At 51.3% G+C, this 23,434-nt stretch overlaps 1 protein-coding gene across 2 annotated transcripts in view; it reads left to right on the forward strand.

The window, feature by feature from the left end:
- LOC143429104 (irregular chiasm C-roughest protein) overlaps nucleotides 1-21,823 on the forward strand; it is a 127,289-nt gene extending 105,466 nt beyond the window's left edge. The window contains exons 3-13 of one of the 2 annotated variants that reach the window (XM_076904550.1): nucleotides 171-403; nucleotides 11,660-11,860; nucleotides 12,853-12,980; nucleotides 15,038-15,189; nucleotides 15,881-16,197; nucleotides 16,729-16,969; nucleotides 18,135-18,290; nucleotides 18,967-19,214; nucleotides 20,023-20,261; nucleotides 21,178-21,307; nucleotides 21,688-21,823. In XM_076904550.1, the coding sequence (XP_076760665.1) occupies nucleotides 171-403; nucleotides 11,660-11,860; nucleotides 12,853-12,980; nucleotides 15,038-15,189; nucleotides 15,881-16,197; nucleotides 16,729-16,969; nucleotides 18,135-18,290; nucleotides 18,967-19,214; nucleotides 20,023-20,261; nucleotides 21,178-21,307; nucleotides 21,688-21,786 (2,144 nt within the window). In that variant the 3' untranslated portion in view covers nucleotides 21,787-21,823. The remainder of the gene's footprint in view (nucleotides 1-170; nucleotides 404-11,659; nucleotides 11,861-12,852; nucleotides 12,981-15,037; nucleotides 15,190-15,880; nucleotides 16,198-16,728; nucleotides 16,970-18,134; nucleotides 18,291-18,966; nucleotides 19,215-20,022; nucleotides 20,262-21,177; nucleotides 21,308-21,687) is intronic. The other variant, XM_076904551.1, reaches the window with a different exon arrangement.
- Nucleotides 21,824-23,434: the final 1,611 nt, after the last annotated feature.

Here is a 23,434-nt window from a genome sequence, read left to right on the forward strand (position 1 = left end):
GTTTCGCATATTTTATCCGTGCAGACGTTCATGTACCATCATAAAATCCACTTAACTCCAACGGTTCGTTCATGGTTCGCTTGAACAACCCTTATCTATATGTATAAGTCGCATTAAGAGTGATGTAGTGTACAGGAAGTGAAGAACATCGGGTCTTTCTCGTGTTCCAGGTGATTTCTCGTTGCACATCTATCCAGTGGAGTTGGAGGACGATGGCACTTACCAGTGCCAGGCCTCGCCTACGAACGACGGCCAGCCGGCGTTGCGCTCGAGATTCGCCAAGCTGAGCGTGCTGGTTCCGCCTCAGAAACCCAAGATCCTTCAGGGCGACTTCCTTATCACCACCGAGGACCGGGAATTGGTGATCGAGTGCGTCAGCGTGGCTGGCAAACCGCCTGCGGAGGTAAGGCTCCCTTTTCTCTTTTGCTTTGAATATCGATTCGACCGAATAAGTAAGAACCGGAAGATTGCACGAGGATTTGCGAACGCTGCCAGAGCGAGCAGTTTGTCGGGGAAGATAAAAGGGAATCTGATAGAAGGTCAAACGTTCTATCTTGCCAGGCATCGAAACGAGCAACGGTGTGTATAGTATAGCTGTTCGGAATAAGAGAAAGCTTTCCAACCGAAAACCGAACCGTGGAGGATGTTAGCCGTTACTCGGATCGAAACACCTTCCGTTCTCCCGCGATAGTATCCTTAACGAACGCTCGGAGCTCGTATAAAATTTACGCATTCCACGAAAAAATTCGCATAAATCCCCTTAGAGGTTGCGAAGCCTCTGGCGAGGAAGCCAAGGAACCCGTGACCCCGGGACCATAAAATGAGAACTAATTTAAAAACGGAAAGAGAACGCTCGGCAACGTAAACGCGTACACAGGAGCCGCAATAACGCGTTAAACCGCATTACGTCGGACGCATAATTACCGGGACAAAGGGTTTTTCCGTTCCCCGAGCGAGCTTCACAGAGAACGGGTTCTTTGTACCGCGAGCACCGTGGGCACCGAAAAATCTTCTCATAATCGCCGCGGGGGTGGAAGTCTTGCCCGTGGCTGACTCCGCTCCGGTTGTACAGTCAGTCAGAGGCCGCGATACCTTTTTTCGCGATGGATATGTTTTGGCGTTCGTCTCGCGGCGATGACGCGAGGGAGAGGCCGTCGGAACGCTTTTAAACGGGAAGCGGCTACGACGATATGGAGGCTTGACCGACTTCGGATTCGCTTCGAGGCTCGAACAGTCGTCGTGCTCCCCGGATCACGTTAAAGGGGGGGAGAGAAAAAAAAGGAGAAAATAAAAGGAGAACGCGAACGGGATCTTTGAGGGTTGATGCAGCAAGGCCGCGTGCATCGCGGTGGAGGGTTGAAGGAAAAAGGAAAACCGGCGCGCGAACTAAAAACTGCGGGAGAAAAAGCGGCCACCGCGTTTCGAGCCGTCCGTCTTTTTTCTATTTACTTTGACGGTGGTGTTTTTTTGCTCGCGTGCGTGCGCGTTACTGAAAACGGTGCCGTTGCAAAGAGATACCCTTTCGATTCCGCGTAGACGCGATGACGGTCGAATAATGGTATCATTAATCCCTCGGCGAGCTAGCGGCGCACGTACGGTGCTGTGCACTGAGGCGGTGACGGTTGCTACGATCGAATTATCGAATTATCGGGTACGCGAGCAGGAAAGACGATTTGATGGGTGCTACTACTCTATAGGATTCCGAAGCTGAGCTTTTTGGTCGTCGCAGGGGTATTAAAAATTGGATATAGAAAATGGGACGTGCTATCCGAGAGTCCCGATTTTCACTCCCGTTTCAACGAACACCAGTCTCTGCAAACGTGTACGAATTTTACTGTAAAACAAGTTTGCATTAGCCAGACAAAAGTAACTTGAACGCGGGGCGTTTTATCGGCCATGTCGCTGCAAAAACTATGCGTACTACGCGAAGTGGAGAGTGATATAACAAAGCTTTCGAGCACCGTATTTAACATACATATTTCGCTCGTTAAAAGTTACAAATATTCAAACGTTTCGGAGATAGCTAGTCGTAACGAAAGCTCGACGAGGTCCAATTTAATCCGGAAGCTTATTGAAACTGTGTCGTAATAAAGATTCGGCGCGGGACGGGGGGGCTGGAATATCGATGATGCGACGATAATGCGCCGACCGATTCGCGACACCGCGAACAATTTCGCGGCGGGCCATCCTCACCGCTAATTCACCGTTCGTTCGGCTGCTTTCGGCCGCGACTGCGAGCGTGTTAATGCAGGAATCCGCTTTTGATCGCGTCCGCTCCTTTCCGCCTAGATAAATAACGAGTCGCGACGATTGTCAACAACCGTCGGTGAATCGAATCGCGAACGACGCGAGCCGCTGAAAAATTAATTAAATTCAGCTGGCGACCGCGCGCCCACGGTTTTTAATTAAAATTACGCGAACCCTCTGATTAACGCCGTTACGCGTAGATTCGCGGAACGACGCCGACGGAGATACGACGCTCGAACGCTCGCAAACATTTGCCGCCGTTCTCCAACGTTCTGACCGGCCGTTCGAAATTCGACGATTCACCGATTTAGCAGTCGCAGAAAGTTCCAGCGTCGAAAACGAATCGGCCACCGGGCAAGATATATTCGCGTCTCGCGAATATCTCGCTGCGAGAACTCGATACGTGAATAGGATTCAATTATCGCCGACTGCCGCGTAACCGTTTCGCCGCGGCCATTCGATCGGTGTCTGTACGGTTTTCGTAAACATTATCGTCCCGCGAACGAGGAAAACGCTGGTACCGGTGGTAGCTACGGCGTGCCCCGATACGATCGCCGATGCGATGACTCTTGTTGTTCGACGTGCTCGAAATTGCCTCGTTACCAACGAGATCGGCGGAATTTCGAAACTGACGCCGGAACGGAGCCCCTCGGCCTGCGATCGGCTGCGGCGTTACGTGCTACGTAAATTGAGAAGGCGATCGAACTTGCGGTCCGTGGATCCGTTAGACGGTGGTTGTGGTGTATCTGGTGCAAACGGTAGAGTGTCGGCTGGAATGATTGTTTCCGCCTGTTTTCAATCGGCAGACTCTTGGCCCTCGATTACGATCAGAGAATAATTGCGAAACGCTACTCATTCTCCTCTTTTCTTTTTAAGCGCACTCTTACCATTGATGCGCATCGCAGTGAATTGTCTCGAGTCGCAAAAATCCGCGAAGAGTCGAGTACCGTAATCGCGGCGCCAAGATGACGGTTTGTTCTCTCGCGACGCCGGAAACTTGCCGATCCATGGACGGCGATTGTCGCTCGCGTCGAATGGTCCTCCGGAATAGCCGCGCGTGTAATAAAAAACTCGAAAAAGAAGATCGAGGGGTGGGAAACGAGCCCGTTCGGTCTCTGTTGGCCGAACAATCGCGATTACAAATAATGCCCGTACAGCAAAGAGCGCGTGGCATCGATTACTGGCTAGGTAGATTCTACTGATATCCGGGAACAATTTGCGTGCTACAGCTCGAACGACCTCGTGAATTATTTTAACTTGGCTGCGATAAGGTCTTCCGTAATGGCGAAGGAATTCACGACTGGGCGGTGAAGGGGGTTAGAACGAATTGGAAGAGGGAAGGTTATACGGTGGAGGGAAACCAGTTTCCTGTACGAAGATCACCGGTATAATTAAAAATAACCGGTTCGTATTCAGCCGATAGCAATGAAAATTATTCATTCGAACCAGTCCTTTTACGTCGAGAAACTACGCTAACGCGTCGACTTGATGTAATGGCCGCGTCCATATAAAGGCGATAATAGCTATTAGTCGGTACAAAATGCCATCGCTACGAAGAAGGAATCTCGACGATTATTTATAGTGGTAGGTTGTTTCTGCAAATAGACTAGCGCTGTTCGGTAGTCCTCGATCTTGAATATATAAAGAGCGTATAATTTACAAATTATTTCGAGTAACTCGCCTTGATGGGATTCCAACAATGTATCCCATCGCGATTCATATTGCAATTTAACGAGCGTTCTCGTGTTTTCAAGCAATCCGGACGCGAGTTCCGTCGATAAACGCTTCATCGGGGGAACGAACGCTCGACAGAGTCGATAAAAGTTCCACGAATTTCCCCGCCAGGCCTCGACAATTTTTTTCATCAAACTCGTCTCGCCAAGTCGTCGAGAGGCGACGCGATAAAAATTTAACCCCCGAGTTCGCGAGAAACGCGCTCCGATCTCTCCTGGAAGCAACGTTCGCGTGCCCGTTAATTAGCTATTCTGGTGCAGCCCGCGATTAGAATATGCAACCGCGTACAACATATTTCGCTGGAATCTAACCGGTGTGCAATTTACAAATTACCAGCGGATAAATAAAACGAGCGAACGTTCGAGCGTTCATCTTCGTCGTCCGCGTAATTTCGAAATTAATATCGAGCAGCTGCTCGTATTTTAACCGTTCCGTCGACTCGCCGTGATTCCGGTGCAGTTTCAATTATCGCGTGGCGCTCCCGCGACTTTTCCAACCGGCGCCAACGGCGTTCTCGAACCAAGCAAACCGGCGCCCGCCACCGGCTCCTCGACCGTTCTTCTCCCTCGGCTCGAGAGCTGGCCTCGACTCTTCTCTTTCATTTCCCCGTAACTTCTTAGTTTCCGAAGTTTCTTTCATATTGTTGCGGAAAGTTGCCGCGAGAAGCATTGCCGAGTTTCCCCTCGAAACAAAATTTTAATATCGCTGTCGCGCTCTTAATTCTATTACGGAAGGGGAGAGGAGGGTGGAGCGGGGCGGGATCAAAGGAAACGTTTTCTCGGCGACCTCTCGACACCCCCTCCGATCCCATGCAAATAGGACGAATTTAAGGAAAGAAAAACACCGCGGAAGCTGATGCATACATTCATAAGGGACCGCGACGGTGGTTTCATTAGATGGAATACCGGTCCCGAGAGCGAGAAGCCTGATAAAAATTAGCCGACCCCGGCTGCGATACCGGCGGGGCTAAACGAACGTGATTCGTCCGAGCCCTGGACGCAAGCCAATTGCACCCCGCGAAATGAACGCGATATTTGTTCGCCACCGTTCGAACGAGGACATTATGCGTAACGCTGCAGCGGATATGTCGCGGTTAAATGTTGGAATATGTTAGGCGTTCGAGGTATGTCTGTATGTTTGCTGAATTCCACGGGGTTGAACTAATATCAGCGATTCGTTGGGACAAACGTGTAATTGTAAGTTTGGCGTTTTTCAAATCGTTGGTAGAGAAAAATTGCCACCCGAGAAGCCGTGCCACTGATAAACGATGTTATACTACTTTGTCTGACTTATATCGCTTGTACTCCTTTCTGTGTTACCGTAGTTGTACTACTTTCCGTAGTTATACTACTTGCGCGCCTTTCTGTGTTATACTACTGGCGACACTTTCGTTCCAGTTGAGCACTTCATTATACGTATCGTGCCAAAAGACGTGCTGAAAACGAAGAAGGATTTAGGAATATTAGAACAGGAAAACTTCGATTATCGATGTCCGATCTCCATTTCGTTCCTCGATCGACCCAGTCGACGAGGCCAGGGGGTAAGAAATATTTCCTTAAAAGCGGAACGCATTAACGTCGAGCAAAAACCGTGGCCCATCTATAATCAACAACGATCACCTCATCTTTCGAGGGGAAAATGGAGGTCAAAAACGGGGAGGGTGAGAAGACAAGAAAAAGGAGGATTAGCGAGGGAGGAAAAAAGTGAAATCAAACACAGACTGAAGCTCGCGATTTCCCGCGAGACGGTCGGGATTTTTTCTTTTTTTTTTTTTATTACGCTCGCTCGCGCTCGGGCGCGTAATGCATTTTTACAATAATCCGAGGAGAAATCTGGAGCAGCGGAGTGCTGGAGCGCGGCGGGTGACGTTCGGCAAACTGTCGCGCGAGTTTAGCGTTGCACACTCGCCGCGGTGGCTCGTGCCGTGCTCTCCACACGACCGATCCGTGTGTGCCGTGTGTCGTCGCGTTAGCGAACTTCTTGCCACGGCTTTTACCGCTAAGGCGGACTCGGCGAATTCATGGGAAAAACCCGTTTCCATTCGGGGCTGTCGTCGCTGGGTGATGTCAAGCGCACACGCGCGCACTCGACGCGCGATGGTGTCGTTTCCCGGCCAGGGAGACAATTAAGCACGCGCGTCCCAAAGACGATGGGTGATTATACACAGCGTGACACGCGTGTGTCGCTCGATGAGGTCCGGCTGGATAATTAATGCCGTTAAGAAAGACTGGACAGTAATTTTTCCGTGGAATAAGTGATTTCTTTTTCTTCTTCACGTCTTTGTCACTGATGGCCTCGCTTCCTCGTATCCATCTAATGAAACTCGATGAGATTCATTCGTTCGTAGGACGGCTGGTCGCGTTCTGTTATCCCGCGATTGGTTAATGAGGCGACATCGTCCCGGCACGGTTGGGAAAATGCGCGCTGTTGATTCGGTGGGAAGTACGCCCGTGTCGGAGCCCGTCCGAAAAAACCGCGGGTGAAACATGGAAATGCGGCCGCGGACAAACTATGGCCGCATGCATTTCCATAAAATTCGCAACGTTCCGACAGCTGGGTCGATCTGTCGGGTCGCCGAAAGCAACCCCTCCAGCCGAAAGTTCTAATTCGCCAACTGTTGAAGTAGAAAGCTGCTCGTTAGGAAGCGACGCAGAGCCAATTTATTCGATCGAATTAGTCGGCGGGGCGCAATTAAACGCAAAGCCGTCTGAGGCTGGACCGGGCAGAAGGGGTTAGGGGTAACGGCGAGGATCGTCGCCTCTGTTACCAGCTGTTCGTTCGATTCGACTTTGTCCGTTGTTCGTGATTCGAGCATCGGCATCGAGCATCCTTGATTACGAGCCACCTATCATCGATTGTATTTATTCGCTGATTTATTCAACGCGTCGACACCAGCGGGATCTATCGCGAATGATATCGCGGGATACTCCAGTCGATTCTGCTTGTTCGTTGGACCGCCTGGCTAATAATTTCCCGTGGGTGTCCGGGAGCAAACAACGATCCAAGAACGAACCGGAAATCGGGTTACGCGCGCACGCGCGATCGAAATAGACGGGATCACCGGTTTCCCTTGTCGCGACTATTTAATTATCGGTCGACGACGCTGAGCGGCTTGGCGAGGAAGAATGAAAGGCGAAGAAAGAGGCTCGTACTGGGTGGTCTTTGAATTGCTGGTGGGATCGCGCCACCCCGTGCTTTGGTTTTCCAATTAATGTCGATAAGGTTGACGAGCGACGTAGCTTCGTACGGATGCACGTGACACTTGAGCGTCGCTAATTCGACGTTTCCGACTGGTGAACAGCTGACGGGAGTAACTTCGTCTCGTCGTGAATTGGTAACTCTTGTTTACGGCAAATTGTTTGAATAAAAGCTATAGCTCGGCGCTGTTGGTGCGTCGGAACAGTCGCGGTTGAAACGTAATGGCATTTCGATAGTTTAAAGCGCAAACACTGCGGATTCACTTTTCGTTAAAATCACTCTGCACTCTATTTATCTTTATTGTATGATATTTCCATTTTTGTTCAATTTACTCTGAGCGTATTCTATTTCTACTTACCCTCTCAACTGTTTGTTTATACTGTAATGTACATAGCTCACAGAATGGACATTTTTAGACGCCTACATATTTTTTTAACAAATCGATTTACGATACGGTAGAATAAATATTGCGAATATGGATGTGTAATAAATATAGATGAAGTTATTTAAATATAACTTGGGGTTCGCACAAAATTAATTCGATATTAATTTGATATTAATTTAATTGAACGTCCGGCGTGCTCGCCGAATCCAAATCCATTGGAAAATAGAGTATAATGGTCGGACATATTTATGCAAATAATCGCCAATCTCCAAACGTTTCCGAGTTGGCGAAGAAACTTTGCCAAACACGATTAAAGGCTGATACGATTAAAATTTTTGATAATCGCGATTCTACTAGAATTACACTGCGCATCTACCGCGCGAGGCACGCTGAATATTTTAGTTTGTTACATGCCTCCATATTCATTATTATTCAACTACAATCGAATCATGGAGTTCGAGTGTTTCGCGAACGCTAACAGCCAGCATACAATATTTCCATTCCCAGCCATCGATTTGTATTCCACGTACGATGCGACCGACATATCGCGTGTGGCCCCCTTCTTCCGCGTCCTCAAATATTCAAAAGCCAAGGAAACGCAACCGATTCCACCGAATCCTCCCTCTCATTGTGGCGAGCTTGCTCTACGCACTCCTCTTTCCCGGTTCTTAATTAATTCCACAAAGGAGCATAAAGCACCCCTTAACGAACCGGCGCGAGAACATTAGACGAGATTACTCGGTTAAGCGGAATTATAAAAATATAGAAGCGTTAAGGGTGGCTTGGCTGGGAATAAACGGGAGGAGCCAAGGTTACGGTGCGGCGCGAAGCCACCGTTTCGCAAAAAGGGGGACGCGATCGGCTTGGCGGCGTTCAACGCGATATTTAGGTCGTGAAAATTCGCCGGACGGAAGAATCGGTGAACGGGACGAGCGGCACGACAGGGTTCACGGTGCATTTATTCGGGGTCGGAGTGATCGATCGACCGACGCGACAGAGAGCGGCCGTTTATAATCGCGATCGCGCGCGCGTTCCCCTGGGGTGTGGTGCGGGTTTTCTTCGAACGCCTCCGCGGATGGAATATGCGCGGCAATTCGAATCGCATCGACGCTCGGTACAATGGGGAACAGTGGCACGCCCCACGGATCCGTGGAACTTCTAATTAGAACGAATGAAATCGATTTACCCGCGAATGTCGCTCAGAAACGCGGCGTTAACCCATCGGCGTATCTAAATGAAGAGACGAGCGACGATTTTCACCGTCGCCCAAGTAACCCCGCATCGAACGATCGTCGTCAGAGAAGAAGGGAGCTTAGAGGGAAGACAAGCGACGGTTCTCGTGCGAGCTCGACTTTTGTTAGGGGGGAATTAGTCTTGTCGCATGGCCCCGTTGCAGTCTGTGCCATCGGACGGGAATAAGGACGGTGTCCTATTATTTTTCCCGCGCGACGCTTCGCGCTGCTATTGTTCGCGTAAGGACAGGGATATTCATCGGAGGGATGGCCACTCTGGCGCGATCGCCGACGTAGCTGGAATTAAGTCGGCGACCGTCCTCGAGGAAGTCGTACGTAAGGGCGCGAGGCGAGAGTACGTATATATTCCCCGGTCGGAGATGCAAGAAAAGTTCCTTTGCCAAGAGGTGGAGCCTCCTCATCGAATATTCATCGGGCGAGGAAGGAAATTTCAAAGAGCGTTCATCCAGTCCTAAGGATCTCGCGTCGTTATTTCTTTATTTCCCCAGTTTCTTCTACGCCCGTTTCTTTTTCCCCCCAGCATCTCGCTCACGCCTCCCTTTATTCTCACCCCCCCCCCCCGACCCGCGACCTCTTGGATGTAATTGCACCCGCGTTTATTAAAATTATAACTCGGCTTAACAGCCGGCCAGCCGTGCGCACGATCGCGGTGCAAGTGTCGTAAATAGTGTCGGCAGTGGAGCGGGTCGGAACTCGCCGGTGATATGAGAGTGCAGGAGCACTGATGCAGCATGCCTAATTATAGACGATACGATCGATTCGCGTCGGTGCAGCCACGGCTACCAGCGACGGTACAGCAGCCGCTACGGTGCACGGAGACACGCGCAAATACGAGGGTGAGCGCGAGCTAACGCGGCTGCATACACGCCTAGTCGTGTTCGATCGAATCACCTAGACGAGTAATGGGGGAGAGCCCGTGGAAAACTGTGCATCGATGCCCGTCGAGCAGGCAATAGCGGGATTTTTTCGCCCCCGGCTTCTCCGGTGAGCACACTTTTATTATCTAGATAGCCGAACGACCGTCTCGGCGCCAGATTGCGTGCACCTACATTTTTCCGAGTTTCCCCCCCGTCCCCTATCTGCGAAACTGCTCGAAACTAGTGCAGGTTTACGATTTCCTTCGCAATTTTCTACCGTTTTAATCGCGTCTACTCGTTAACCGCTAATTACTCGCTGACACGTGGTTGATGAAAGTTCAACATCCAAGGAATCGTCGGTCTGCTTCGCCTCGCGGCAACCGGTAATCGTTTGAAATTTCCTCTATCCGCTGTTAACGTAGAAAAAATCGTACGAAAAAAGATCCGCCCCGGTGCATCGAGCCTTTAAAATTTACTGTTAAATTAGCGCGGAAGAAATCTCATTTGTGGAAATGAAATTTTTTACCGCGATTTGCGGTTAATAAAGTATTATTTTTCCACAAACATTTAAAATCCGACGAGCTTCAGCCATCCTCTCACTGAATCACCGTTTTAATAACGAATACGCCCGGCTCCGCGGACAAGAAAGCGCACGCATACATAATAAACCGTACGGTTTCAAGAATATCAGCCGGAAGCTAGGAATCCGACCACGAAATCCTAGATTAGCATCGATTACGCGAAACTGCGGAGTAGCGGTTCTGACCGGAAACATCGGTATCGGTGTCGAGCCGCGTTACACCGGAACCGCGAAACTTCTAATTAGGACCGTTTAGAACGCATGCCTCGCGCACGATATCCGAGCCAGGACCGCCTCGCGGAATCGAGAAATCGAGCAAAAGAATAAAGTTCGATCGTGAAGAAAAAGAGAAAGTGACAGAGTCGTCATCGTTCGATATATCTTTGCGCCTTGGTGAGATCGCACAAGGAGTGCGATCGTAGCGAAGGTTTTCAATCCAGCGACTTGCTAGACGAATTAATTCCTGGGAAAATTCGGAAGTTTGGGGAACGAATACCGTTCCAGCGGATAAAGCTGGAAGGCCAGCAGGAAGCTAAAGCCACGAAGATCGAACTAGCTGCCGGCTCGTTCGAAACCCGATCGCGGAGATCGATCGTACTCGAATTATTGAATAAGATATGACAGGCTTCCGTTATAATGAATTAACTTCCGACATGCGGTGAGTTCGCCCCGGCTCCTCTAATGCATTCTTCGTCCCGGGGCCCCTGGTAGGCTGCTCGCGATGGGAAATTCGAGGGATCTCTTTCGGCGGAGCGTAGACGGCTTCTTTAAATTAAGGATAAAATAGCAGAATATATAGTGGCGGTAACCGTTCGTTATCAAAGAAGTGGACGCGGAGTTTGAAATGAGGAAAGTTTGAAACAGAGAACTGCTGGTTTTTTTAAAGGCCGTCCGCTGCGGTCGAATCAGGATTGAGGGGTGGCCCGTCGACGGCTCGACGGCTAATGAGATATCTCGATTGTCGGTTCGGGTAGGCATAATTGCCCAGAAATAAATGAATAAACGAAAGTTAATTGCGTGAAATTGAAAGCACATTAATACGATAAATGCTTAGTATGTTAACGGGGATTTACGATCTGCATTTAATAACTGGCGAATTACGCGAACACTTGTAAATTACATTCGGTGGAAATTTAATTAATTCAATAACACGTCGCAAAGAAAAAAACGATTACAATTGAGGTGGGAATATTAAAAGGGAGAGGGGTAAGGGTAATGCGCGAAAACATTCCGGCGTTCGCGTCACTCGGAAAAATGTTCCAAGGACCCGTTAGCGTTCCCCCCCATTACAATATCACTTTGTAACTGCCACCCTTCCAGCTGTAATTCATCATCATTAAAGTAGTTACCACACAGTGTACGTAACACACCGTCTCTAGCTGCACTTATCGCCATTTAATTGCAGATCACGTGGATCGATGGCCTCGGGAACGTGCTGCACAGGGGCATCAAGACGACGAAGGAGCTCTTCGACAGCGGCCCTCTCTACACGGTGAAGTCTGTGCTAAGGGTGATGCCGCGGAAGGACCACGACAACACGACGTTCACGTGCCAAAGTCAGAACGCGGCCGACCGCACGCCGCAGAACGCGAAATTGCGCGTCGAGGTGAGTGGGAAACGAAAGAGAAACCGGAAAATTGGGCCATCAGCCGGCGTCGGGACGAGGCAGTTAAGACGGCCGGATGCCTTGGCTTTTTGCTCCATTCTTTTTTCCGTCGACTCATCCTCGAACAGGACGAACGAGATTAACAGAGACGGCGCGCGAACTCGGCCAGAAACGCGGTAACGAGCCGAAGAATAATTAATGTCGCGTCCTCGAGGAACTGTTCCGCGACGTAATCGTCGCGGAAGGGAGGCCCTGGCCCCCTCCCGCCTGCTGTCTGCGCTTTTGCTTTCTTTCCCGCGGACAATGGGTCTTCGTTTCGCGACTCCGCTAAAAGGGTGGAGAACCGAGAGACGCCGCGGGTAGAAAAGAAAGGGGAAGATCGCTTGGTCGTCGCTATCTCGAGGATGTTAATGATTTACGATCGCTAGGTCTCCATTTTGCGAGGGGGTAGCGCGTAGAGATGGGATCAAGTGCGAGTGTAACGAACCAAGTATTTAGCTCAAGTATTCGTAAAAAATGTTCCGTCTACTTCGTAGTACTGTCTTCAATTTTCAAGCTAAGCTACATTTACAAAGCGCTCGATCCAGTATCCCGTCTGGCCTCATCGAATCGCTTCCCTCGAAGTATTCCTGAACTGTACGGAACAATCCGGTCTCGTTTAAACCTACTTGCGCCAAACTTGATCCCATCGCTAAGAGCGGAGCTCCAGCACGGGGCACGGTACCGAGCGACGTCGCATCGCGTCGCGATTCGCTGTCCGGGACATCGTTTACTTACCGGCTTGTCAGCGCGCGATATTAATTGCCGCGAAATTACGTCCGACGACGGGAAATAAAGTGCAACGACGCCGGTGGTATTCCGTTAGTCACGCGAGCCGATCGATCGAGCGGATGGTCATGAAAGTTTGAGCATCGGCTCGCGTGACGTTTCGAGCATCCGGCCCGGCAGCGGTGTTTCATTGGCTTGTAAGCATGCACATCCCCCTGTTCCAGGTTCGCTACGCGCCGAAAGTGTCTCTGAGAATCCGCTCGGGCCAAGGGAAGAACGGGCGCATCGTCGAGGGCAGCGAGCTGCGCTTCAAATGTCGCGCCGAGGCGAACCCGCCGAACGTCGAGTACAGGTGAGCAGGAACGCGGCTGTTGCCCGCGATGATCGATACTCCGGCACGGGAACGCCTCGCGAATTCGGCACGTCGTTGTTGGTGCACGATCCAGGGTATCGGTTTCACGGTTGCGTGTCTGTCGACGATGAGTCGGTACACAAGGAACACGGACGAGTTGCAAGTGGAAGGTGCTCTTTCTCTGATGGGTCGCTGGGGTTTCATGCGAATTGCCGGGCTTGAAATGGACATTCTTGCTTTGGATGGCGTTTCGCAATGCGAGACTTGGCCAAGTGGTCCGTGATGATAAACAGAGGTCGACTGTTTAGAGAGAGAGTTTGTAAACGAATACTGTCAAAGGGGTACAATCGTCGAAGATGCCATTCTTTTGATTGGTACTTTCGCCAATTCCTCGTACGCTCGCGATGTACCCCTAAAAGAGTCGAATCGAGAGGCCGAGGAATCGAGGAGCCGAGAATCACTTTCGAAACGATCCTGCAAGCCATAATATTTGCCCCAACGATTCGACCGTTCTCTTTTCATCGATCGACCCTTTGTTAAAACCCCCCTTCTCAAATCGGCAGGGAATTGTTCCTTTTTCGAGCTGTCGTCCCATGCATTCTAATCCAGGCTGTTTCACGCGAGGAACAGAGAACGGCTCCCTCCGCTATTGGTCGAAATCGAGTAGAACGCGGACAAAAAGGCGCGCGTGTACGCGGTCACAGATTTGCTGGCTCGGAGAATGTTTAATTCGTAGGTTTTTAGCGAGGGGCAGAGAGAAAGAGAGAAATAGAGAACGGGAGGATTGAAGAGGAGGAGAGAAGTGGCGCTTTATCGAACTGCGGAGCAGGCTGGCACACGCGGGGACAAAAGGAGAATTAGCAAGCAATCAGCCGTGCCACGGAGCAAGCGAATAATTGATGCTCGTTACAAAGAGGGGACAATGCAAAGTTTAGGACAATGTTAGCCGGTCGTGCGTTGCATTACGCGTTGTCTTGTTGCACGCCTCGATAGCTTCGCGATCCCTCTCTTTCTCTCTCTCTCTCTCTCTGTACGCGGTCGAGTACGCAAACGTTTGCGTACGTGCATCAATCGTTACTGTTTGCCTGGCGAGTTCGATAAAAGAGAGATCGCGAAACGAAAGCGAAAGCGAAAGCGGACCACCGCGTCAACGGGTTGCTTTAGCTTTCGTGTCCCGCGTACGGCTCGAGTATCGTGGACAGGCCGATCCAACGGAGGCTTTGAATAGTTTAATTTAAGGTGTAACTCTCGACCGAACGACCACCTGTATTCGCGTGAAATCGGAACCGTAAAAGCCGAGGTAGCACAGCACGGCACGGCTCTTTGGTCTGTTTACGATGGAAGTTTCTACGACGTGTAATTTCGCGAAAATAATAAAACGAACGCGTACAGCCACCGAGGGGGATGCAGAGTGCTATTAGCGACACGACTTTGATGAGGCCGGAACGTGACCCCCCAGCACACGTAGCTAACAGAAAAAGAGTCGAGGTGGGATCCTTTCCAAGATTCACGAGCTCGCCAAGTTTCGTGCCCGTTCCATTCAGTCTCCTCTGTTCGTTGCCTCCTCCGTAACGTATGTGAGCACGCGATTCGGCCGGCTGAAAGAGCCTCCTCTCCCGTTTATTGCCATCCGAACCGATCCTCGCGGCTCTTCCCATCGATTGTAACAGCGAACAAGGATAAATCTTGCGACACGAGCTTCAGAGAACGAACATAAACCGCACTGTCCCGAGAAGCGCCGTTTCCTAGAGGACTCGCGGCTAATTCGACGGACGTTATCGTCCTTTGTGCCTCGGCTGAGAGCTCGTATCGATCGTGCCACGGAAACCGACCGTAGGAAAACTGTGACCGCGTGTAACGCGAGGAAAACGAGCGCCGCGAAAGAAATGGGGGGACGAGACGGTGAAAGAAGAGTGAATTTTTGAAAACGCACGATTATCCTCCAGCGTTTTTCGGTCGAGTCGGTCGATCGATGCTAGACTGGTTTTTACGGAACGCTCGCGCAAATTGCACGGCAATTACACGCTCGTCAACTCTCTACTCGTTTTGTCCGACAGGTGGTTCATCAACGAGAAGACGGTGATCGGCGACTACACCACGGAGATGATCATACACAACGCGACCCGCGATCTTCACGACGCGATCATCAAATGCGAGGTGCACAACGACGTCGGGAAGAGCGAGGACACCGAGACCCTGGACATCACGTGTGAGTATCCGAGGGGGTTCGCTTGCGCTTGCATTCACCGAGAAAATGCAGCTGGTTTTATAGACATTCTTCTTGGAATCCAAGCAGAGTAGAACAGCTCGTTAACGCGTGTTCCTTCTGCCAAAGAAAAGTTTTAAAGGCTAATAAACGCGCTTCCGTTATAGAGTACAGGCTCTGACAGCTGAATAGTTGCGCGACTAACAGTTGCGACCTCGAATTTTTCCTTCCCCGAAGCAAACCTTAGACTTGAAGCTACAGCCAAGATCGCGAGTGCAAGAGTACGCCTTAATATTCGCTGACTCGACCCCTCTTTATCCCGTTCGCTCGAGCAGAAGAGCGTCCGGACGCCCGTGACGTTTCGTCGCGTTATTTAGCCAAGATCTGGTCGACATCAGCGAAATTCCGGATAACGGTTGTCAAAATCCGTGGCGTGGGATAAATTGGACTTCTCAGAGGGGCATTTTTCTGGCATATTTTTCGAGTTGATCCTTCCCCGGACGTGGTCTCGATTTATGACTCTCCTCTCTCCCCGTGGCGTGAGTGGCAAGCGTGATCCCGCGGCGAACGGCCGTTCGGTAAATGGGACGGTCTCGCGGCGCTTAGAGTCCGAACAATTCTTTCCGTAGCCCTTTTGCCCCGGTTGTCGTATCAATCTCGTGGCATTGTCCGAGGTCAAAATTGAATTTCACAGACGGGCCGCAGTTCCGGCACCCGCCAGTCTCCGTCGAGACGCAGTACGGGGCCACGGAGATCTTGCAATGCGACGTCGACGGGAACCCGACGCCGGAGATACGCTGGTACCATTCGGTGGAGGACTCGGAGCGACAGGTAGCCAGCACGCCCAACATCAGCGTGGCGGTGAACCACGAGACGGCTGGACGGTACTTCTGCAAGGCCCACGTGCCTGGTTTCCCAGAGCTGACGGGCTACGCGAACATCTACATCCGGGCACCGCCTAGCATCGAGTCGCAGAAGGTGCAATATGTTCCTGACGAGGGTGTCGTCAAGGTACGTGTCTCTCGATCGCGAGTTTCCACATTTCTGTTAATCGTCACCACCGATATTTGCTCGTTCGATTCTCGCACGATTTATACCAGTGGTAACTGTTACGTTTCGCGACACGAAGCGAAGCATTTATCGGGAACACCCGAGAACCACGGTTAGACGGCGAAAATCCGCCAGTCCCGAAGTCGTCTGCGTAACAAATGGTTTAGAATAGCCATGCGAAGCGACGGCTATTTTTCGAGGGAATCGCAAACCAGCTCGATGAATACCTATAGACTGAACGCAACCATCGACTAACCGCGTTCCAGTCCTTTCTACTTTTTTTTTTTTTCTTCTCGTCCACCAGACCTATTCTTCATTTTTCCCGCCATCTCTCCCCCTCGTCGATATACAAACGCGACGCGGCACGGTTTGGGAAAATGGAAAAGAAAGAAAAAACGGGACACGGAATATCGGTCGATTCCGGTGATAGGGGCAAGCGACGAACCAGAGAGGCCTTTTTTTATTCGACTGTGCTACTCCTCGATTTCGCAGGTGAAGTGTACCGCGATATCTGTGCCAAAAGCGGACTCGGTGGTATGGAGCTTCGCCGGTCGCGAGCTTAATTTCTCGTCGAACAATACGCCGTTCTACGTGCAGGAGGAATACACCGGCGAGAGGGTCGTCAGCACTGTCACGCTGCTCGATCCTATATCCACGTACTTCGGGGATTACAACTGTACAGTCACGAATAGCTTCGGCACGGATTCCGTCATAATCAAGCTGACGGCACACAGTAAGTTCATATCCATTATAACAGGCCGTCATTTCTCTCTTTTTCCATCTTTCCTTCATTTTTGCTACCTATTTCTCTCTCTCTCTCTCTCTGTATCTCTCTCTTTTCTCTCTCCCTTTCCCTCCTACTCTCGTTCTCGCTATATCTCTCTTCATCTTTCGGACTATGCATTTTTTCCGTCTCGCGATTTCGCGTCCTCGCAAAATTGTCACGTTTCCGGCCTCCTGAAAACGCCGGAGGTATTCGTAGAGCGGATTCTCCACGGACGGAGAAAAATGTTCCGTTTACCGAAAAATCGGATCTCGCGCGGTGATGAAATTACTCGCGCGTTCATCCCGCGTTCCGGAAACCACCTCGAGATCGACGGGATGGGATACGCGGACCGGGCCGCTGTTCCGGTGAAATCACGACGCGTGCGAAAATAGCAATAACGGGGGCGTCGCGTGAAACGAGCGGCGGTGATTTTGCATTTTTTGAAAAACACGTGTCAGTATCTGATGCGTCCGATCGGTTTCGTCCTGCCGCGTTGACAAGACGAACCGTCGATCCGCCTGTCGCCCGGACGGGGCCGTAGTAAAATACGAGTCGAAATATATTTTTTCCGTTTCGAACACGGCCGGCCGGTAACGAACGTAACGAAAACAAATGGCGCTCTAAGTCTCAATATTTTCGCGATACCCGTCGGCCGCGTAACTTTCGGTCGAGGCTTGCCAATTTTTCCGCCATAATTCGCATCGATCTTCCAACAGGCCGCTTGGCGATCCATCTGCTCGTCGACGTTCCGCCGCGCTAATTCCGCCGGCTGGTTTTCTGCATTCCGCGTCCGGCACGCAACGTGTCCGGGCCGCGTTGTAAATCCCGCGGGATTCAATTAACCGGCGCCTCCGCGGGCGAACGCGCGCATTTTCCAACGTTTTCCTCCTCGTCGTTAAGCAGTCGCGCGCATTCGTGGTCGCCAATTTTATTTTCGCCACGGCCGCGGGTATTGATCGTCGCGCAATTTCCAGAGGAGAGAACGCGGGAATATCTTCTGTTAACGTTTACCCGTGATAGCGATTCGGGAGAGGTAAGAGAAAACGAGTCGAAAAAGAAAGAAATGAGAGCGACCACGTTTTCACTCGCCGTGTTTTAAACAGCCGAGATTTTAACCAGCCGTGACGCTTAGCGTTGATTCCAGTCGATTGGCAACTGATACTGATCATCGGTGGACTGATCCTCTGCTTGGTCCTGCTCGTCGTGATCATTGTACTCATTCTGCAGTGCCGCGATCGCATCAAACAGCCGCGGCCCAGGACTGCCCAGACCCAGGAGACTGATATGCGTGAGTGAAATTAACCTCAGGTTCGAGTGAATTAGAACGTCGTCGGTTGACCATGCCGCGCGTTTCCCATTGTTTCTGCCGTTTTCTCGTCACTGCCAGTTTCGTAATAATTACCAACCACCAACCGAGGCGGCGAATTCTTCGTGGCGACGGACGAGACGCGAGCCTTATCGTTCGGCATCGGTATCGTTAACGACGCGGAAAAGCACGTGGACGCGCATGAAGGATAGCTCATTGAATGCAAACGAGCCAGACACGCACCAGCTGGTCTTGGACCGATCACAGGGTGGAGTCGAAGCGCGACATCCAGTGCCCCTTCAACGCCTTTCTAAACCGTTTGTTTACGGTCGAGCCCAGCTGGTTCTTTTCTGCATCGATTACACGCTTTGTAGTTTCGCGACGAAATTATCTGCCACCATTATACGCGTTCGGTTCGATTGTGCCTCCGCGATAACGATCGACTCCACCCAGTTGATTATTATTCGCCAGCACTCCGTTTCGCATTCTACGCGCGTAAAAATTCGAAACAATGGAGAACGGCGGCGAGATAGGGGATGCAGTTTCCGCCTGCGGTCTCTCCGATGTTCGCCCGAGTTGTATGATTTTTATTTTCGTATTTTTATTTTGTTTGTTTCTTTTTTTTTTGTTGGTTCTGTTCCGTTTCGCCCAACGACAGAAGAAACAGACTCGAACGCGGATCGATATCGCGAGAGCGACAGAAGCAGCAACCTCTCGGATGTCAAAGCGGATATACGAGCGGGATCCAGTGTCAGCAACGCGGAAAGCGTGACAGCGCTTGACAGCGAGGGCGAAGGAAGCACGAGAGGGGTGAACGCTTTGGCGCTGGCCGGACCCGTCCCGAATCCCCTGGGCTACCGTTACAGCGCCGACTACACGGAACCTTCGTTCCCGCCGAAGAATAACGTAAGTGGTAGAACCGTCCTACTGTCCGACGTAGCTGGCAGTGTACAGCCAACACCGAAACCTCGTACGTGTGCGCTAAAATTTCTCTGTTCGCAAGTTCGCGTTTTACGCGCCCAGGATGCCAAGAGCCGGAGCCAGAGCTTAATCTAGTTTATTGCAAGGAGGAACCAGCCAGCTCCAAGAGTGCATATTAAAGCGCAATCTCTCCCCCTCTCTCTCTCTCTCTCTCTCTCTTGCTCCTCTCCATTTCTCTCTCGCTCTCTTTCTCTCCGGAGCGTGCGCTCTGTAGGACCGTGTAGATTTAATTTGCAGTTTTTAAGAATTTCCCAACCCTTCTTCCAAATCCGGATACCCACGCAGACTTTACCGGGGAGGGGGGGTCGGAACATTTGGAATTCGACCACGTCTTAGACTTTACCTTCCGCCGTGATAATCCGTAGCGATCCTAATTTCTGTACACGCTGAACGAATTATAATGTTGAGATCCGGGAAAATTGCCGGGTCGCTGAACCGCGGCAACCCCGACCGTGCACGAACATCTCACGGGTCGATGCGGCGCGCCCTTATATCGTGTCGGAAGAATTAATTTCGCGCTCCACGTTCCGGTCCTGGTGTTCTCTACGTATCGCGGAAAGGTAAACCGGGCAGCGCACGGTTCCCGTTAAATTGTTGCGCGTATAATTCCGATCGCAGCAACGAGGAAGCCGCGCTCGCAGAGAGGGCGAACCCAACCCCCCGTAGGAATTCCCGCCGATATCGATTTGAACTTGTCTCTAACGTTGGACGGTGTTCCGTTTTCCTGTTGCAGGACGGCAGTAACAATAACGGTTACGTGCCGTACGTAGACTACACCCGCGACTATATGCCGCCCACGACGCAAGGAGTGGGCGCGTCACGGGAATCCTTAAGCAGGATACCATCGGGCGGCATACTAGCCTCGAAGAAGATCGGTCTGAGTTCCGCGAATTTGGGCACCACCACTCCGCAGACCACCCCAGCGTCGATCGACCCGCGTTTCTCCGCAACGTATGGAAACCCCTACCTCAGGTAAACTTCTCGGGGTCTTGCTCGACCGCCTCCGCAGCCGCGTCCGTATCAATAGGAGCCCGCGTCGCCTCTGTCATCGAGACCGCAATCCAGTTCAGACACGCCGGATAACAGAGGAACCTTTGGCCAACTGTAATTGTGTTTTAGCACAGTGATCCTAAAGAGACGCGCGCGGATCGCCGTACAGGCTCGAGGATTGAATTATCGCCGGGACAGTGAGACGCGGTGCCCCGTCAATTGATACCAGACAGAATAGGATCCGAGCGGAAGGACGCTTCGACGGGGCTGATCGAGTAAATCGTAGAAACGCGTTCCCGGAATGTTCGCGTGGAATTACGCGCGAGTAACAACGAATGCAGTTTATAAAATTCCATCCAATGAAACGAAATTTCAGTTTGTTGCTGGTTAATTAAATTGTTGCCCGATCGGCTGCGGGGTGACACAGCCGCGCGAAATATCGTAAATAATGGACCATAGAATCGGTGAATTTTTATTCGACGAACTGGCCCGATTACTTGGACAGTTTGTCCAGCTGCGACGAGTAAAAATCGTATACGGCACGGGTACCGATATACGGGACAAGTGTGCGCGATTTCGTGAATTTCCAACAACACCGCAAAACGGCGCGCAGTGTTAGCGTAGCAATATTTACGACGTATTGATCAACGGTTTTACCGTACCGCGCGCGGAATCGTTTCTAACGAATTAATTATATACCGTGTAAATTATGAATCGTCCGTCTTGAATATTTATAACGTCGGTACGCGCGGAATCCGCGTCCCGTTTCAGTATTAATTAAGCAAATCCGCGGCGTCCCGAGAGCGGAGGTGGCCCGGCTCGGTCGCGCGCTCGCTCGCGACGCTCGCGCGATCGATTGTCCTGATCGTTTCTTTATTTCCTCTGTTCCGAACAATAGAATGTCAGCGGCGGAGCAACTGAGACACGCGCCGCACACGGCTGTGCCTGGAGTAACGCCGGCACCACCGCCCTACACGCAAGCAATGAGAATGAATAGCTTGAATACCTTGAACGGCGCTGGACCGCAGGTTAGTACAATGACAGTGAATGTGTGTCAAATTCCTAGGCGCAGTTACGACATCCCAGGTACATTCCTGCGCTCACCTCAACTAGTTCCGATCTTGCTCGAGATAGTTTCGCAATCAATTGATTCTAATCGGGCTGATTAAACCGTAACAATTTTTCGCTTCGTTATACACCGCCTACCGTCGTTCTCGAGCGGTGGGTGTTACGCTGGAAAATTCTTGTCGTTCGTAAAGGTGGAACCGTCGACCTTACGTGGGCGCAGCTAGACAACTAGAGACTGTCCAATAAATCTAGATACGCGAGAATGTAAAATATATCGCTACTGAAAGTACGCGAGTAATAATTGTGGCTAATCTCCAATCGATTTTAAATGATCTTGCAGGCTCCACTGTCGGCGCACTACATCACAGGGGGGCCAAACGGAGGAGTGGCGACGGTAAAGCGCACCTCGGCGGTCGGGACGTTAGCGACGCACGTATGAGGCCAGGAGGTCTATCCGAACTAGAACCATCGACGTTCGGGCCTAACTAGTACCGCCTTCGAACACCGTCGAGCCGTCGAAGGTGCTCGCGACTCGACCCCGCGATCGAGCACGCTGAGGTCGTGCGAGGCGTTCCTCGCTGAGACCTCGCCGAGGAGCAGCTGTTACCGAAGCTGCCACGACACAAAAGTAAAGAGTCACCACGGTGGTCGACAAACTTCCACGATGGCGTACGAGGCGGAAGTCGAGCGATTGCTCGAGGAGCCAAAGTCCAGACACGAAACGAAGAAGTTCCGCGTGAAGGGCAGAGCGCAACGGATGGCTGAAAACGGAGAGGCGCTTAGGTACATCGAGATGGTGTTGCGACAGCTACGGAGGGCGAGCAGAGACCATCGACAGCTCGTGGAGCAGCGTCATCGGGTGCCGTTACCCGCGACGTCTGACGAGCATCTTCCGGACGAGCTGGACAGCCAAAGTTTCGCGATTCCACGCGGGCAACGTGTTTTCGAGGAGGACCGTATCGTTCGCGACTCTCCGGGGACAGTCGAGAGGTTGCGAGAAGTTGAAACGGCCGAAGAGCTGGTCGAGTACCCGAGCGTGGACGTGGCGACCAAACTGCTGACGAAGAGGAAGACGTACTCCAGAGGCGTTCACCTGTTGGAGACGATGCCCAAGAGGATCCACGAGAGGATGACCGTGGCCAGCAGGCAGGGTCTGCGATACGTTCCTGCGTACGAAGGAATTGACACTACGATTATTCAATGAATGCCAGCTGGACGTAGCTAAAGTTTAACCGTGAACGTAGACGCGTGAGATATACCTGGCGAGCATCAAGACTGCTCGCAAGAAGCCGTGCTCGTTGCAGCTGGACGTAATTCGACGGATACGGCAAGATCCAGCGGTGATCGCGAGGGATGCTGTCGATGTTCGAGGAATTGCTAATACGGAAGCGGACATCGAGTAATAAGGAAGAACAAGAGTAACCGGTTAAACTCGTCGCGATGGATCGTCCAGCGTCGCTATCCGTAAAGGGCGCAAGATTCCTTTCCACCGACTCTGGTACGGGCAGTGCATTTTTCTCATTCGTTGGAAGTAGTCGAGTTCGCGCACCAAAAAGTCTGGCACGAACGGTGAACAGTGTCGTCATGAAAGTCAAAGCAACGTGCTCGTCTTTCGCTGAATGCAGATTAGTCCAGGAAGAAGGAAGATCGCGGAGGGGTAAAAAGAGATCGGATCAGAAACGCCGATGGTGATGATTCGACGGTTCGCGTGGGACGAAGGACGGTGGTTAGGTTCGTAAATCGAAGGAGCTCTTCGGAACGAGAACAGACCACTCGGTATCGACAATCTTTTATTCGCATACTTTAAATAGATCTCGATAAGCATTTAACGTTCGTTCGAAGGCGTAACGAAAGTGGGAAACAAATCTCGTCGCGGGTTGTCGCTGTCGTAGTAGCAGTCTCCTTAACGAGGGGGTGGAACGTCACAGGGTGTACGACGAAACGGGGACATCGAATAATATGTACATAATTGTGCAAACGCGACGGAATTTTCGACGGTTATTTCGCTTTTCGAGCATGTGATATACGTAGACGGATGTCCGGTCGTCGGAGTAACGGGACGTGATTATTGATTTCCGTCGCCGTTA

Source organism: Xylocopa sonorina, chromosome 11, assembly GCF_050948175.1.
Source record: "Xylocopa sonorina isolate GNS202 chromosome 11, iyXylSono1_principal, whole genome shotgun sequence".
Lineage (NCBI taxonomy): Eukaryota > Metazoa > Arthropoda > Insecta > Hymenoptera > Apidae > Xylocopa > Xylocopa sonorina.